This window comes from Mustela nivalis (genome assembly GCF_964662115.1).
Source record: "Mustela nivalis genome assembly, chromosome: 9".
In the NCBI taxonomy this organism is placed as follows: Eukaryota; Metazoa; Chordata; class Mammalia; order Carnivora; family Mustelidae; genus Mustela; species Mustela nivalis.
In genome coordinates this window covers 104,180,338-104,198,855 of record NC_139028.1, presented here as the reverse complement: position 1 = coordinate 104,198,855, position 18,518 = coordinate 104,180,338, and the positions used below count along the sequence as shown (strand labels likewise).

General features: G+C 38.9%; 1 protein-coding gene and 1 pseudogene across 2 annotated transcripts; both read right to left on the bottom strand.

The window, feature by feature from the left end:
* Positions 1-852: 852 nt before the first annotated feature.
* Positions 853-2,991, bottom strand: LOC309840350 (olfactory receptor 4C6-like; annotated as a pseudogene). The gene is made up of 2 exons: positions 2,720-2,991; positions 853-1,547 (listed from the first exon to the last, which is right to left on the bottom strand). The product of its transcript is annotated as an olfactory receptor 4C6-like (transcript).
* A 13,141-nt stretch (positions 2,992-16,132) lies between these two features.
* Positions 16,133-17,635, bottom strand: LOC309872952 (olfactory receptor 4C3D-like; the record flags this gene model as incomplete). Its single annotated transcript, XM_082747921.1, has 1 exon — positions 16,133-17,635. One exon carries the CDS (start codon positions 17,633-17,635, stop codon positions 16,709-16,711), a length of 927 nt encoding a protein of 308 aa, XP_082604047.1. The 3' UTR covers positions 16,133-16,708.
* Between the last annotated feature and the right edge of the window lie 883 nt (positions 17,636-18,518).

Here is an 18,518-nt window from a genome sequence, read left to right as displayed (position 1 = left end):
AAATAATTAAAAATCTTTAAAAAATTGTTAAAAAATTAAAAAAAAAGAATACAGACACTGAACTCTGAAGTAATATGATTAACAAGAAAGCTATTTAATGTGAATGAACTTGTAAGAGTTAAGAGAAGAAATTTGCATTCAAACTGACAGGTATAATTTCAACACAAATGATAAAAACAGCTCTTACCTATGTAATAGAAGATGGAGCTTTTGGATCTACTTTTGACACTAGAAAAATTCCCAAACAGAGTACAAACATTTGAGGCTAGGAATATCATTAAGATCCTTCCAGTTCTGTAATTCTAAAATTAAAACAGAAACATTATATTCCTAAATTTTTTACTCACAACCAGTTATTTATGCTGCCATGGGCTTTTTCTTCTCTTTTGACATGAGGCAAAATGAAAACAAGTAAAATGAATCCAGGAATGAAGAGGCAGAGAATAACAAAGGGGAATGCCCAGGGAAAAGCATCAGGAGAGACTTGTTTAAAGAGATGTGGAAACTTTACCATAAGAAGGTAAAAAAAAAAAAAAAAAAAAAAAAAAATGAGATGGAGCCAGCCAAGCAATAACTCTGGGAGAGAGAAGTTCAGCAGCAAGCAGACCAAGAACAAACAAAAGCGCTGAAACAGGACTGGAATTATTGAAAACCAGACTTGAATTAATTAAAAAAAAAAAAAAGGAAGAGGAAAAAGGGTTCCCAGAGTCTTCTAAAAACAAGGTTGTAGTAAATGTACTAGAGAATTAAGAAATAACTTGATTATAGTATCTTAATCTGAATGGCACACATAAAAGATGCCATTGGCTCTAGGGTACCCAATGATTTGGAATGAATGAGACTTGAAGGAACTCATTGTCCTTGTAGGAAAAATCTTTCCTTAGCACATAAGCCAATGACATCCAGGGTCACTCGTTTCACCAGTTTCCTCATGGCATTTTTTTACCTCAGCATTCCTCAGGGTGTAGATCAATGGATTTAACATGGGCACAACAATGGTAAAGGACACAGCCATTGCCTTGTCTATGGGGTAAGTGGCCACAGGCTGTACATATAGGAAAATGCATGGCACAAAGAACAAGATGACAACAGTGAGGTGGGAGCCACAGGTGGAGAGGGCTTTGTGCCGCCCTTCAGAGCTGCAAGACCTCAGGGAGCAGAGGATGACCACATCGGAGGTGATGAGGATAAGGAAGATGGTCACACACATCACCCCACTGTTGAGGATGACTAAGAGACCCATGGTGTACGTGTCCATGCAGGCCAGTTTCAACAAGGGAAAAAAATCACACATAAAGTGATCAATAATATTGGGGCCACAGAAGGGTATCTGATACATGAAGAGAAGCTGTATTGCTGCGTGGAAAATTCCCCCTAGCCCGGTCCCTCCCAGCAGCAGACAGCACACTCGAGAGCTCATGATGGTCATGTAGTGCAGAGGCTTACAGATGGCCACATAGCGGTCATAGGCCATCACGATGAGAAGGATGATCCCCACACCACCAAAGAAATGCTCTGCAAAGAGCTGAGTCAGGCAGCTTTCTTTTCTTTTTTTTTTTTTTTAATTTTTTATTTTTTATAAACATATATTTTTATCCCCAGGGGTACAGGTCTGTGAATCACCAGGTTTACACACTTCACAGCACTCACCAAAGCACATACCCTCCCCAATGTCCATAATCCCACCCCCTTCTCCCAAACCCCCTCCCCCCAGCAACCCTCAGTTTGTTTTGTGAGATTAAGAGTCACTTATGGTTTGTCTCCCTCCCAATCCCATCTTGTTTCATTTATTCTTCTCCTACCCACTTAAGCCTCCATGTTGCATCACCACTTCCTCATATCAGGGAGATCATATGATAGTTGTCTTTCTCTGCTTGACTTATTTCGCTAAGCATGATACGCTCTAGTTCCATCCATGTTGTTGCAAATGGCAAGATTTCATTTCTTTTGATGGCTGCATAGTATTCCATTGTGTATATATACCACATCTTCTTGATCCATTCATCTGTTGATGGACATCTAGGTTCTTTCCATAGTTTGGCTATTGTGGACATTGCTGCTATAAACATTTGGGTGCACGTGCCCCTTTGGATCACTACATTTGTATCTTTAGGGTAAATACCCAATAGTGCAATTGCTGGGTCATAGGGCAGTTCTATTTTCAACATTTTGAGGAACCTCCATGCTGTTTTCCAGAGTGGCTGCACCAGCTTGCATTCCCACCAACAGTGTAGGAGGGTTCCCCTTTCTCCGCATCCTCGCCAGCATCTGTCATTTCCTGACTTGTTGATTTTAGCCATTCTGACTGGTGTGAGGTGATATCTCATTGTGGTTTTGATTTGTATTTCCCTGATGCCGAGTGATATGGAGCACTTTTTCATGTGTCTGTTGGCCATCTGGATGTCTTCTTTGCAGAAATGTCTGTTCATGTCCTCTGCCCATTTCTTGATTGGATTATTTGTTCTTTGGGTGTTGAGTTTGCTAAGTTCTTTATAGATTCTGGACACTAGTCCTTTATCTGATATGTCGTTTGCAAATATCTTCTCCCATTCTGTCAGTTGTCTTTTGATTTTGTTAACTGTTTCCTTTGCTGTGCAAAAGCTTTTGATCTTGATGAAATCCCAATAGTTCATTTTTTTCTTTTGCTTCCCTTGCCTTTTGCGTTGTTCCTAGGAAGATGTTGCTGCGGCTGAGGTCGAAGATCAGGCAGCTTTCTAATGAGATGGTAGTGGTCTTGGAGAGAGAGTCCACAATCATCTTCGGAGCAATGACAGAAGAGTAGGTGGCATCCATGAGGGACAAGCAAGTAAGGAAGAAATACATACGTGATCTCAGACTCTGACTTGTGATCACAGTTACCACAATGAGTAGGCTTCCCAACACTGTGGACATATACATGGTTAGAAACACAGCAGAGAGTATTTTCCGCAGCTCCGGGTTCTCTGTAATGTCCAAAAGAATGAATTCAGTCACATTGTTTGGATTCTTCATTTACTATGGGCTGATATAAGCACACCACTCTGAGATAGAAAATCTACAAAGGAATATTGTTTTTAATTAGTAATCACTAAGTGTGTTGGACAAGTTTTACACTGCGTCTCAGACCCTCTTGACCTGCTTTTTTCTCCAGCCACTAATATGGCCACCACCTGCTAACAGTATAATCTCATAACAGCTCCATCTTAATTGATCCCAAATGATACAGGAAAAGTACTGCTCCAGTAGTAAAGTTCTCCTGGCTCTGGATCCTTAGCAGAGGCTGTCTGCCCTTGGGTGGGAACACATTAGAGACCACTACTTTAAATGGGCATATAAAATAAGGCTCTCTTAGGCTCCTCTAAAACCCAAAGACATGCTCTTCATATTATCTCTTTTACTAAACCAGGTACACAGCTTCCGGGACACTGTTTGCAGTCTACAATATGGGCTAACCCCAATCTATAGCCCAAGAACTTTGATACAAATTTAGTATCTCTAATAAAGTAGAAGGAACATAGTCTCAGAATCAGGAGAGCTGGTTTTAATTTCAAATTATTCCTCTAAATCCTAGAGTGTGTTGTGACACTGTTCAGCATTCTGGGGCTCCATTTCCTCTATTAGAGAAGAGGCATATATGGTAGATGACTGGTAAGTTGGGGGTTTGAAGAAGCCAACTAAGGGACTCTGTCCCTCTCAAAGACAGCAGTTCAGAAATACCTGCATGAAATCTTCACACTTCCAAACAGATGTTCGGTGAGCCATCTTAGGACTTAAGGTATTAAAAAGCATAATACATTATTATAGATAAAAATGCCTGCTCTGTTTAAAGTCTATAAATTCATCACAGTTCTTATCGACCACTAATACATACCTCAATCAGACATTCAAGACTTTACGAATAGAAATCACCTCACTTTTTATTGAGGCAGAAGGAAAACTTCCAGACTCTTTCTAAGAAGCCAGGATTACCCTGAACCCCAAACCAGGCAAAGACCCTACCAAAAAAAAGAATTTCAGACCAATATCCGTGATGAATATGGATACTAAGATTCTCAACTAGATCCTAGCAAACAGGATCCAACAGCACATTAAATAGAATATCCACCATGACCAGGTGGGTTTCATCCCTGGGCTACAAGGATGGTTCAATATTCACAAAGCAATCAATGTAATAGAACAAATCTATAAGAGAAGAGAGAAGAACCACATGGTACTCTCAATTGATGCAGAAAAAGCTCAATTGATACAGAAAAAGATCAAAATCCAGTATCCATTCCTGATTAAAACACTTCAAAGTATAGGGATAGAGAGAACATTCCAGAACTTTATAAAATCCATCTAGAAAGACCCACAGCAAATATCATCTGCAATGGGAAAAAGCTTGCAGCCTTCCTGTTGAGATCAGGAACATGACAAGGATGCCCACTCTCACCACTCTTGTTTAACATAGTATTAGAAGTCCTAGCAACAGCAATCATACAACAAAGAAAAATAAATGGTATCCGAATTGGCAATGAAGAAGTCAAACTCTCTCTCTTCACAGATGACATGATTCTTTATATGGAAAACCCAAAACACTCCACCCCCAAACTACTAGAACTCATACAGCAATTCAGCAATGTGGCAGGATACAAGGTCAATACACAGAAATCAGTGGCTTTCTTATACACTACCAATGAAAATACAAAAAGGGAAATTAGAGAATCAATTCCATTTACCATAGGACCAAGAACCATAAGATACCTGGGAATAAACCTAACCAAAGAGGTAAAGGATCTGTACTCGAAGAACTACAGAACACTCATGAAAGAAATTGAAGAAGACACAAAAAGATGGAAGACCATTCCATGCTCTAGGATTGCAGGAATAAACTTTGTCAAAATGTCTATACTGCCTAGAGCAATTTATATTTTTATTGCCATTTCGATCAAAATTCCAGCAGTATTTTTCAAAGAGCTGGAGCAAATAATCCTAAAATTTGTATGGAATCAGAAAAGACCCCAAATCGCTAAGGAAATGTTGAAAAACAATAATACAACTGGGGGTATCACGTTACCTGATTTCAAGATTTATTACAAAGCTGTGATCACCAAGACAGCATGGTACTGGCATACAAACAGACACATAGACCAGTGGAACAGAGTAGAGAGCCCAGATATGGACCTCAATGCTCTGGGCAAATAATCTTCGACAAAGCAGGACAAAATATACAGTGGAAAAAAGACAGTCTCTTCAATAAGTGGTGCTGGGAAAACTAGACAGTTATATGTAGAAGAATGAAACTCGACCATTCTCTTACACCGTACACAAAGATAAACTCAAAATGGATAATAGACCTGAATGTGAGACAGGAATCCATCAAAATCCTAGAGGAGAACATAGGCAGTAACCTCTTTGATATCAGCCACAGCAACTTCTTTCAAGATATGTCTCCAAAGACAAAGGAAACAAAAACGAAAATAAACTTTTGGGACTTCATCAAAATCAAAAGCTTCTGAACAGCAAAAGAAACAGTCAAAAAAACAAAGAGGCAACCCATGGAATGGGAGAAGATATTTGCAAATGACAGTACAGACAAAAGGTTGATATCCAAGATCTATAATGAACTCCTCAAACTCAACACACACAAAACAGACAATCATATCAAAAAATGGGCAGAAGATATGAACAGACACTTCTCCAATGAAGACATACAAATGGCTATCACACACATGAAAAAATGTTCATCATCACTAGACATCAGGGAAATTCAAATTAAAACCACATTGAGATATCACCTTACACCAGTTAGAATGGCCAAAATTAGCAAGACAAGAAACAACATGTGTTGGAGGGGATGTGGAGAAAGGGGAACCTTCTTCCACTGTTGGTGGGAATGCACGTTGGTGCAGCCTCTTTGGAGAACAGTGTGGAGATTCCTCAAGAAACTAAAAATAGAGCTTCCCTATGACCCTGCAATTGCACTCCTGGGTATTTACCCCAAAGATACAGATGTAGTGAAAAGAAGGGCCATCTGTACTCCAGTGTTCATAGCAGCAATGGCCATGGTCGCCAAACTGTGGAAAGAACCAAGATGCCCTTCAAGGGATGAATGGATAAGGAAGATGTGGTCCATATACACTATGGAGTACTATGCCTCCATCAGAAAGGATGAATACCCACCTTTTGTAGCAACATGGACGGGACTGGAAGAGATTATGCTGAGTGAAATCAGTCAAGCAGAGAGAGTCAATTATCATATGGTTTCACTTATTTGTGGAGCATAACAAATAGCATGGAGGAAATGGGGAGTTGGAGAGGAGAAGGGAGTTGTGGGAAATTGGAAGGGGAGGTGAACCATGAGAGACTATGGACTCTTAAAAGCAATCTGAGGGGTTTGATGTGGTGGGGGTTTGGGAGGTTGGGGTACCAGGTGGTGGGTATTATAGATGGCACGAATTGCATTGAGCACTGGGTTTGATGAAAAATAATGAATACTGTTATGCTGAAAATAAAAAAAATTTAAAAAAAAAAGAAATTATAAATAGAGATTCCCTATGACCCTGCCATTGCACTACTGGTTATTTACCCCAAAGATACAGATGTAGTGAAAAGAAGGACCATCTGTACCCCAGTGTTTATAGCAACAATGGCCTCGGTCTCCAAACTATGGAAGGGACCAAGATGCCCCTCAACGGACAAATGGATAAGGAAGATGTGGTCCATATACACTATGGAGTATTATGCCTCCATCAGAAAGGATGAATACCCAACTTTGTGGCAACATGGATGGAACTGGGAGAGATTATGTTGAGTGAAATAAGTCAAGCAGAGAGAGTCAATTATCATATGGTTTCACTTATTTGTGAAGCATAACAAATAGCATGGAGGACAGGGGGAGATGGAGAGGGTAAGGGAGTTGAGGGAAATTGGAAGAGGAGGTGAACCATGAGAGACTATGGACTCTAGAGAACAATCTGAGAGTTTTGAAGGAGCGGGGGGTGGGATGTTGGAGGAAGTATGTGGAGGGTATTAGAGAGGGCACGGTTTGCATGGAGCACTGGGTGTGGTGCAAAAACAATGAATACTGTTACTCTAAAAAGAAATATTAAAAATTAAAAAAAAAAAAAAAAAGAAATCACCTCACTTTTTTTTGTATGTCTCCTTCACAGAAATCAAGTCCATTTTTTACTACCAGAACACACACTTTGTTCTCTCTAGTACAGTGAGAAGCCATGGGTTCAGAGCAAATAAACTTCACTCTCTGTCCCACTTATGATACTTACTGACTTAATATAATCTTTAATCCTGCAAAAATTAAACAGTGTAATAATGGTTAAAGTTAGTATGTGTTGTGGAGTTATTTTCAGGGTACTGTGCTAAGAGCTTCATGATTTCCTCTTTTATGTCCCACAAAAGACTTATGAGACATGGAATGGTATTATCTTGATTCTCTGATGCAGTGGATAATGCTTGAGAGCTTGGGACTTTGGGTGAGTCTTTGAGCAAATCCATAGCACAAGCTACTAACCATCATCTTCTACAGCCTCTCTAAGAGTTATATACCCTCCCTCACAATACTTTCATGAGCACCAAAAGAAGTACCAGCATGAGAATATTTGGGAAGACTAACAAAATTTTCATGATTATTTTCTATTCTTCTAAACTCCTGACTTCCTCCTGCCTCTGTGTATGCCATCTGTTGTCAAGAAATCCATTCTACTTCCTTCAGCCTTACTTCCTTCCCAGTGTCCCTTTCACCATCACTATCCTAGATATTTGTAACGATAAACATAGGGTGCATATCAGCAATAATTCAATTGACTTCCTAGCCATTTTTTAAATTTCAGGTTAGTTCTATCTCCTTATGTGGATGCTTAAGGATAGCTAATTTATCTATTTTCACAAATTCCTAATGCTGCACTGTGCACACACAGGTCATTTAATTAAATTTAATTAAACCATGAAATTGAATTCATACAAAGAAAGCAGTATTGATCCTTGGGCCCAGGCAATGGTGGTACCAATCCTGCATCCAGAAATGAGAGATTGCCATTGCCAGAGCCTGGCTGCTATTCCTCCAACATGCAGGCTCACATATCCACATATTTATTGTCTTTCAGCTCTCTCTTTTCTACTCCTAGACAGGCTTTAACCAAACCCAAGAGCCATATGGCAGAGCCATACCTTGGACTCCTAGTTCAATGTTGAATCACTGCTTTCAAACACACTCTTATAGTTGTTAAGCTCATGACCTGCATTAGGCAGACATTTAAATTTTGATAATTTCAAAGAGTGATTAAAGTAAATCCATCCCAAAAGTGTTGATAGCTTAAGGCTTTCTATCCAAAGGCACAGTTTGTGAGTATAGTCAAAACAGATGACCTACTGATACATTTTAAGTACAATTATACTTAATATATGTACATATGTAATTGTGTATATATGTAAAGTGATTCAGTTGTTTCAATAATTTTAAAAATAGTATTTCAAATTAATAAGAAGATGGTTTAATACTCAAATAACTTGTTCAGGTTACCTCCAGAAGTCAACCTGATGTCATCCTTGCGACCTCCAAAAGGCAGTTAACTGACCGGTCCCAGGAAGTAGAAGGCAGACAGAATACAATAAATATTTCAGGATAATGTCAAGGTAACCAAAGTTCTGGCCCCATCCAGGATCTGCTTACATGAACTTTCATCAACAAAAGAGATATATGTTTTTACTTATTAGAGTTTCAACTTAGCAGATACAAGTAAATCAGGACCTGTTCTGAAAACAAATCATCTAAGCACTTAATGGGAATTTGTTTTGATAGGTTCAGAGTGTCTAATGATTTTTTTAAAGATTTTATTTATTTATTTGACAGAGAGAGATCACAAGTAGATGGAGAGGCAGGCAGAGAGAGAGAGAGAGAGAGAGAGGGAAGCAGGCTCCCTGCTGAGCAGAGAGCCCGATGCGGGACTCGATTCCAGGACACTGAGATCATGACCTGAGCCGAAGGCAGCGGCTTAACCCACTGAGCCACCCAGGCGCCCATGTCTAATGATTTTTAAAGAAAGATTTAAAATAGTTGCTCTGAGTGTCCAAGGGCTTAAATAGGTAACAAACCTTGTAGATGGCAGAAGAATTCAAATTTCACCGAAATGGGAAAGGTTGTGGGGTGGGTGGGGGCAGATAATCTATTTACAAACAATTTATGGAACTATGCCCGCCATTTGGCTGTATTTTGAGCTTATTTTGTAAACCATTTCCAACTCACATCTTAGAAGAAACACTATTTAGTAAGATATTTTCCTTCACATAATAAATTTGAGCTAAAAGAGGGCAGGGTGACATTTTCAAATGGCACCAAATTTCAAAATGTGCAGACTTGCATCATTCCAAGTGCATGCCCTGGAGGCTGTGTCTCTACTGACAGGAGCTAATCACCATACCAGTGAATTCCTATCCCATCCCTGCAGTGATGCGTTTTTCCCAGGGGCAGAGCTTCACTGGATCCAGGCCAGGCTGATGCTCCACAAACACACCACCAGATCCTGGCATTACCATTAACCATTCAATTATCTGCTCCACAAGTAAACTCTCTTCTTCAGTAACAGAATGGCCATACAGCAATCCATCTGCCTAATGACACAGATAAAGAAAAGTCAATATACCAGGCAAGTCCTGGGACCAAATTGTTCTCACTTAGCTTGGTGTCGCCTTCATCTTGTAAGACTATTATTAAAATTGTGTCATATCCTACTGCAGGAAACCTGCTGTTATTAAGGATTAAATAATGTACCTCAGCTAGAAAAAATAAGGACTCCATTCTTTCTTGCTCCATAACAATTATTATTCCAAAATAACATGTTTTCCATTTAGAATATTTGGCGTTATAGACTTCATTCTTTTTTCACCTTCAATAGTGAAAAATATTGATATGCAACATTTACAGCATGGTTCCCAGTGCCCACTGCAAATTCGTGTGTTAGATAACCTATTTATAAGAAGAAAAGGGTTGGGGGAAATAATGTGATTAAACTTGAGCTTAAGCAAAATTGTACCTGGGCTTCAAACAACCACACACATCCATTTCCAATTTTTCTCTTCTGCAACGCCCCCTGAATAAAATGTTGTTCATCATACTTACTACTAACACAATTACATTTTTCACTCATGAGTTAACTTGCTTATTTTTTTTAATTTATTTTTTATTTTCAGCATAACAGTATTCATTATTTTTGCACCACACCCACTGCTCCATGCAATCCATGCCCTCTATAATACCCACCACCTGGTACCCCAACCTCCCACCCCCCGCCACTTCAAACCCCTCAGATTGTTTTTCAGAGTCCATAGTCTCTCATGGTTCACCTCCCCTTCCAATTTCCCCCAACTCCCTTCCTTTCTCTAACTTGCTTATTAACCATCTGTTCCTCATGGGAATTTAAGTTCCATATAAACACATCCTCTGTTCGTATTATTGAACACCTTATACCAAGCCCCCAGAAGCTCTCTGGCAAACTGCAGGCACTCAACAGAATTATTGGAATGAATGAAATATGAATTTCCTACACTTAATTGACCTTGGAGCCACCATTTTCAAGTAATAAAAATTTAGACTATGGACTAGCAATAGAAAAAGCCCTATAGAAATGACATTTAGCTCTTCATAGTGCGACCCTCATACCCAGACTGTCAGTCTTCTCAACAATTGAGTTATTTTTCCTGCAAATGTCTCTCATCCATATGTCACTATCTTTCAAATGTGACCTTTTGAATTGCATTTCCTGAGCCCATGACATCCACTTTACATGACATCCATGAAGGGAATTACATTGGTAGAAATCAGATCATCAAGTGGCTTTCCTCTGACCCAAGAAGAATCAGGAAAGTACAAAAGCCTGGGAAGCAGAACTCAGGGGAGAGCTGAACGGAAGAAAGTGAAGCCCAAAATAAGGACAGAATACCTCAAGGACAATCTTCACATTGCAGCCAATGAATAGTTCTATGTTTGGGTGTTTCTACATTATGCTAGCAAAGATTATTGTGAAGTGGGATGGGGAGAGAAGGCAGAGTCTAAAAGACTTGCTATTGTGGCTTAACCCTTATTCAGTCTTATTTTTTTTTATCAAAGGCATAGAGATCTATCTATTAAAACTTATTACATTAAGAGACTTAGCATATGAAGCCCTATCAAAATGTATGCATCATAGCCTTCAATAAGGGTTAGACCATTCCTTCACTTAATGCCTGAAATTTTAACAGAACTAGAAGCCCATATAAGCTATCCCATGCTTGTTGTGGAGCCTGCTTAAGATTCTCTCCCTGTCCATTGCCCCTTCCCCAAATCATGTATGCACATACATGTGTACTCTCTCTCTCTAAAAAAAAAATTAATAAAAAAATTAAAGTCCTTATAAGGTAAAGTATCTTTGTACAACAGATCCTAATATTATTTATCTCATTAATTTCCCAGGGTAAGTATAATTCCATTTTGGTTTTTTTTTTTTTTTTTTTTTTTAGAATTTAACACATTTTATTTATTTTTTTTTAATTTTTTATTTTTTATAAACATATATTTTTATCCCAGGGGTACAGGTCTGTGAATCACCAGGTTTACACACTTCACAGCACTCACCAAAGCACATACCCTCCCCAATGTCCATAATCCCACCCTCTTCTCCCAAACCCCCTCCCCCCAGCAACCCTCAGTTTGTTTTGTGAGATTAAGAGTCACTTATGGTTTGTCTCCCTCCCAATCCCATCTTGTTTCTTTTATTCTTCTCCTACCCACTTAAGCCTCCGTGTTGCATCACCAATTCCTCATATCAGGGAGATCATATGATAGTTCTCTTTCTCTGCTTGACTTATTTCGCTAAGCATGATACGCTCTAGTTCCATCCATGTTGTTGCAAATAGCAAGATTTGATTTCTTTTGATGGCTGCATAGTATTCCATTGTGTATACATACCACATCTTCTTGATCCATTCATCTGTTGATGGACATCTAGGTTCTTTCCATAGTTTGGCTATTGTGGACATTGCTGCTATAAACATTCGGGTGCATGTGCCCCTTTGGATCACTACGTTTGTATCTTTAGGGTAAATACCCAATAGTGCAATTGCTGGGTCATAGGGAAGTTCTATTTTCAACATTCTGAGGAACCTCCATGCTGTTTTCCAGAGTGGCTGCACCAGCTTGCATTCCCACCAACAATGTAGGAGGGTTCCCCTTTCTCCACATCCTCGCCAGCATCTGTCATTTCCTGACTTGTTGATTTTAGCCATTCTGACTGGTGTGAGGTGATATCTCATTGTGGTATTGATTTGTATTTCCCTGATGCCGAGTGATATGGAGCACTTTTTCATGTGTCTGTTGGCCATCTGGATGTCTTCTTTGCAGAAATGTCTGTTCATGTCCTCTGCCCATTTCTTGATTGGATTATTTGTTCTTTGGGTGTTGAGTTTGCTAAGTTCTTTATAGATTCTGGACACTAGTCCTTTATCTGATATGTCGTTTGCAAATATCTTCTCCCATTCTGTCAGTTGTCTTTTGATTTTGTTAACTGTTTCCTTTGCTGTGCAAAAGCTTTTGATCTTGATGAAATCCCAATAGTTCATTTTTTTCTTTTGCTTCCCTTGCCTTTTGCGTTGTTCCTAGGAAGATGTTGCTGCGGCAGAGGTCGAAGAGGTTGCTGCCTGTGTTCTCCTCAAGGATTTTGATGGATTCCTTTCACACATTGAGGTCCTTCATCCATTTTGAGTCTATTTTTGTGTGTGGTGTAAGGAAATGGTCCAATTTCATTTTTCTGCATGTGGCTGTCCAATTTTCCCAGCACCATTTATTGAAGAGGCTGTCTTTTTTCCTATAAGAACATACTATGAGCCACTCTACGGCAATAAATTTGACAATCTGGAAGAAATGGATGCATTCCTAGAAACATATAAACTACCACAACTGAACCAGGAAGAAATAGAAAGCCTGAACAGACCCATAACCAGTAAGGAGATTGAAACAGTCATTAAAAATCTCCAAACAAACAAAAGTCCAGGGCCAGACGGCTTCCCGGGGGAATTCTACCAAACATTTAAAGAAGAACTAATTCCTATTCTCCTGAAACTGTTCCAAAAAATAGAAATGGAAGGAAAATTTCCAAACTCATTTTATGAGGCCAGCATCACCTTGATCCCAAAACCAGACAAGGATCCCACCAAAAAAGAGAGCTATAGACCAATATCCTTGATGAACACAGATGCGAAAATACTCAACAAAATACTAGCCAATAGGATTCAACAGTACATTAAAAAGATTATTCACCACGGCCAAGTGGGATTTATTCCAGGGCTGCAAGGTTGGTTCAACATCCGCAAATCAGACAATGTGATACAACACATCAATAAGAGAAAGAACAAGAACCATATGATACTCTCAATAGATGCTGAAAAAGCATTTGACAAAGTACAGCATCCCTTCCTGATCAAAACTCTTCAAAGTGTAGGGATAGAGGGCACATACTTCAATATCATCAAAGCCATCTATGAAAAACCCACCGCAAATATCATTCTCAATGGAGAAAAACTGAAAGCTTTTCCACTAAGGTCAGGAACACGGCAGGGATGTCCATTATCACCACTGCTATTCAACATAGTACTAGAGGTCCTAGCCTCAGCAATCAGACAACAAAAGGAAATTAAAGGCATCCAAATCGGCAAAGAAGAAGTCAAATTATCACTCTTCGCAGATGATATGATACTATATGTGGAAAACCCAAAAGACTCCACTCCAAAACTGCTAGAACTTATACAGGAATTCAGTAAAGTGTCAGGATATAAAATCAATGCACAGAAATCAGTTGCATTTCTCTACACCAACAGCAAGACAGAAGAAAGAGATATTAAGGAGTCAATCCCATTTACAATTGCATCCAAAACCATAAGATACCTAGGAATAAACCTAACCAAAGAGACACAGAATCTATACTCAGAAAACTATAAAGTACTCATGAAAGAAATTGAGGAAGACACAAAGAAATGGAAAAATGTTCCATGCTCCTGGATTGGAAGAATAAATATTGTGAAAATGTCTATGCTACCTAAAGCAATATACACATTTAATGCAATTCCTATCAAAGTACCATCCATCTTTTTCAAAGAAATGGAACAAATAATGCTAAAATTTATATGGAACCAGAAAAGACCTCGAATAGCCAAAGGGATATTGAAAAAGAAAGCCAACGTTGGTGGCATCACAATTCCGGACTTCAAGCTCTATTACAAAGCTGTCATCATCAAGACAGCATGGTACTGGCACAAAAACAGACACATAGATCAATGGAACAGAATAGAGAGCCCAGAAATAGACCCTCAAATCTATGGTCAACTCATCTTCGACAAAGCAGGAAAGAATGTCCAATGGAAAAAAGACAGCCTCTCCATTTTGTTTTAAATCTGAGAAATAATCAGATGGCATTTTACCTTCACAAGAGGATCTTGATGATGAGATCTTTTACAAAGGAATATCTTAACATTTCTTAAAATTATTCACAAATCAGCAAGACTCCATCTACTGAGAACATCAGACTGCCTTACATTTCTTCTTTCAGTTCTTATGCCTTCCACGTTTGCTGTTGACAGTTTATAATCTGTGTCCTTTTCATCTTCTCACATCAGTTACCATTAAGGCACAATTGTTGGTCCTAGCTTCCCTCTTAAAATCCCCTCTTTGGTCTTAAACTAGAAATAATATTTACTCAATACTTTTCCTATCCTTATCCCTGGCTTAGCCTTAGCTCCTATCCAACTGTCAAAATAAACCACACATTATTTCATTTGGATTCTGTTGAAATGTTTAATTCTCACCAGCACATGCCAACTTGATCATCTTTGGTAAACTAAGTGTTGTTAAATCATCTTCCAGGCCTGGACATTGTGGGACAAGTTTCTCTGTCTTAGGATTTGAGATAGCCATGCATCAGCTAGGACACAGAGTTACCCCCAAGAACAGGTATACCATGCTCTGGCATTACTGTATTGTCAGTTAAGAAATAGCTCCAGATGACAAGTGAGTTTGAGAAAGGAGTATTTGTGAGAAGTAACACGGGCTGGAATGTTATAGTCAGAGTCTCATAAAGTGTTGTATAGTCATGGAGAATGACCTGATCGTTAACCATGTGCAGAGAGGAGCATTGCTGCTTAAATATGTCTCTACATGTGAGACAAGGTTTTAGCAAATTTGACACCATATTTCTTAAAAAACAGAGGGAATCATTAAGACTGAAAAAGAAGGGGCACCTGGGTGGCTCAGCTGGTTAAGCGATTGCCTTCAGCTCAGGTCATGATCCTGGAGTCACGGGATCGAGTACCACATGGGGCTCCCAGCTCTGTGGGGAGTCTGCTTCTCCCCTGACCTTCTCCCCTCTCATGTTCTCTCTCTCTCTCAAATAAATAAATAAAATCTTAAAAAAATAAAATACTGAAGAAGAATTAATTATCTATAGACATAAATATATAATATAGACATATATATGTATATAAATATATATGTAAATATTCCAGGCAACTGTGTTTTATTTGAAAGAAAGTAGGACTGAGATCTGAAAGACCTGGACTTGATTTTTTTTTTCCAGTAGGATATTTTATTTTTTTTTTAATTTTTTATTTTTTATAAACATATAATATATTTTTATCCACAGAGGTACAGGTCTGTGAATCACCAGATTTACACACTTCACAGCACTCACCGAAGCACATACCCTCCCCAATGCTGGACTTGAATTTTATACCTGTAAATCGTATACGTTTGACCTGAGGCAAGTGACTTAGTAAGCCTCTCTTGTTACCTATTTGTTTCTCTGTAAATGAGGACAGTAATATTGGAATTATCAGCTTTCCACATGGATAAATCACCTGAGGTGTATATGCCTGACAAATAATAACATGTTTATGTAACATATATGTAGGTATCAAACCTCCAGAGCAAAACTTTTAAAACTTAACCATATGCCCTTTTGTTGAGGTTAAATAAAACAATGTTTACTGTTGTTGCTTCAAATGGTTCAAGTCTTGGTAAGGAAAAAGAAAAGGTTTCCTTTACAGTAAAAAAACAAACAAACAAAACAAAAACGATAAAAACTGTGACTTATGAGAACATTTAAAAATAAAAAGACCAAATTGAGAATAATTTCAATATTTCTAGTTTATTTTTTGTGCCAAAAATTAAAACAAAACAAACAGAAAGAGGTTGTGAATTAGTCTATTCCTTTCATTGGTGTCCTCTTTGCTTTGGTACATTCATCAGGCTAAAAAAAAATCAGGAGTCATTCTTTTATTCCCCAACTGCTCCCTCTGATATATCTACCTAAGAATTTCTATTCTCTTGTTGACTTAACCATAGGTCAAGAAAAAAAGAAATCGCATGGAATAAAAAATTTCAGTCAAGTAACAAATGTGAAAAATTTAGTAAAGTAACATAAGACTTGGAGAAAAAAAATACTCTAGAATAAACAAACTAGGGATTTATAGTTGTTCTTTCTATTCTTTTTTTGAATCTGTGAACACTGTGGCTTTGATAAAGTACATTAAAAGCTATCAAAAGCACCTATCAAAAGGCCTAGCCACTGTTAAGTGCTTCATCAGTGTTAGAATATAGGAATTTTTTTTTTACACTATTGATCTGCAAAATCTTTTATTCTCTTTCACACTGTACAACAGATAGAATCCTCCCTATTAAATAAACCATCCCTTCCTTGGCATTAGGAACAGACTAAGTTATCCTCCTCTTCAACAGACTCCTCATGGCATTTTTCACTTCTGTGTTTCTCACTGTGTAAATGATAGGATTCAACATGGGAGTGAGGATTGCAAAGAACACAGTCACCAACTTGTCCATAGGGTAGGTGACTACAGGACGCATGTAGGTGAATATGCAAGGCACAAAAAAGAGCACAACTACAGTAAAGTGGGAGCCACATGTTGAGAGGGCTTTGTGCCGACCTTCGGAGCCATGGGATTTCAGGGAGCTCAGGATGACTATGTAGGAGAGGAGTAGCATGGAAAAAATGAGCAAGCACATGGCCCCACTATTGGCTGCCACCACCATTCCCAGCATGTAGGTGTCACTGCAGGCAAGTTTCAGCAGAGGGAAGAGATCACACATGAAGTGGTCAATCACATTGGGACCACAGAAGGGCAATTTGACCATGAAAAGGATCTGCACAGTGGCATGCAGGATACCCCCTATCCACGCCACCACCACCAGGAGGTGGCAGAGCCCCGGTCGCATGATGGTCTTGTAGTGCAGGGGCTTGCAGATAGCTACATAGCGATCATAGGCCATGACAATGAGGAGGATAATCTCTGATCCTCCCAGAAAGTGTTCCATGAAGAGCTGAGTCAGGCAGCCACCCAAGGAGATGGTTCTCCTCTGGTACAGCAGGTCGATGATCATTTTGGGGGTGGTCACAGAGGTGTAGGATGCATCTATAAAGGACAAGTATATGAGAAAGAAATACATGGGAGCCGAAAGTGTGGGGCTGAGGGAGATGGTAATAACAATGAGAAGATTGGCCAGCACAGTAAATAGAAAAATGAACAAAAAGAGCACAAAGAGTATTTTCTGCAAGTGTGGATTCTGCGTGAGTCCCAAGAGAATAAATCCAGTCACATTGTTGGGAGGTGTGAGGTGATCCATTCAGGAAGAAACACCTTCCTGGGGCCTGAATTCCCTACAAAGGGATAAAGAGAGACACCTATTATCCCTGAAAGGATTGTAGTCAGATTTCATAGTACAAAAACAGTGACTAACTGTAGAGCATGCTCTGGGCACTCTTTGCATCAACATTTGTTTCAATTCTTTCTTACTTTCTCTACAATGCATTCCGTCTCCTCAGATACCTCATACTTGTGACCTGTAAACACCCATAGCACAACCTGGGATGAGTAAATTTAACTGAAAAAACACTGGGCTATAAACATGACATTGGGATTTTCCTGGTTCCCACTCTCCATGACTTTGCTAAGTCATGTCAGTGTCCCATGCTTCTGAGCTGTCCTCTGTGTCTGTGAGCTTACAAATTGTTAACTCTCACATGTATTTTGTAAAGTATGAGCTATTCCCTCTTCAAGGAAATTTACATTCGAACCCTCACATGTGGAAAGAAAGACATGGTCATAAGTATCAATCATAAGCAGATGATTTAAAATGGAAGATGCACAAGCCATTGGTGACATGTTTTCCCTGGAACTACCATAACATATATAGTGTTCCTGTGTTTCTTCACTGTGCCTACTACAGTGTCAGACAAAATGTCTACAGTGTCTGGTCCCTGTTAGGTAATGAATAAATGCTTGGTGAATTACCACATTCCTGTATCTCCACGGGTAAGAATGCACTCACTTCCCCATCCCATAAACATAGATATCCAAGCTCTCTTGTCCTCCCACTCTCTTCTTACTCTTTACTTTATGACACATAAATAGACTTCTGAAGAAAAAAGTTGTATTCTAGCTTAATAGTTTCTGACAAAATTTATAAAGTGAGTATGAAAATACAACTTGCTTCTAAGAAAGAATAT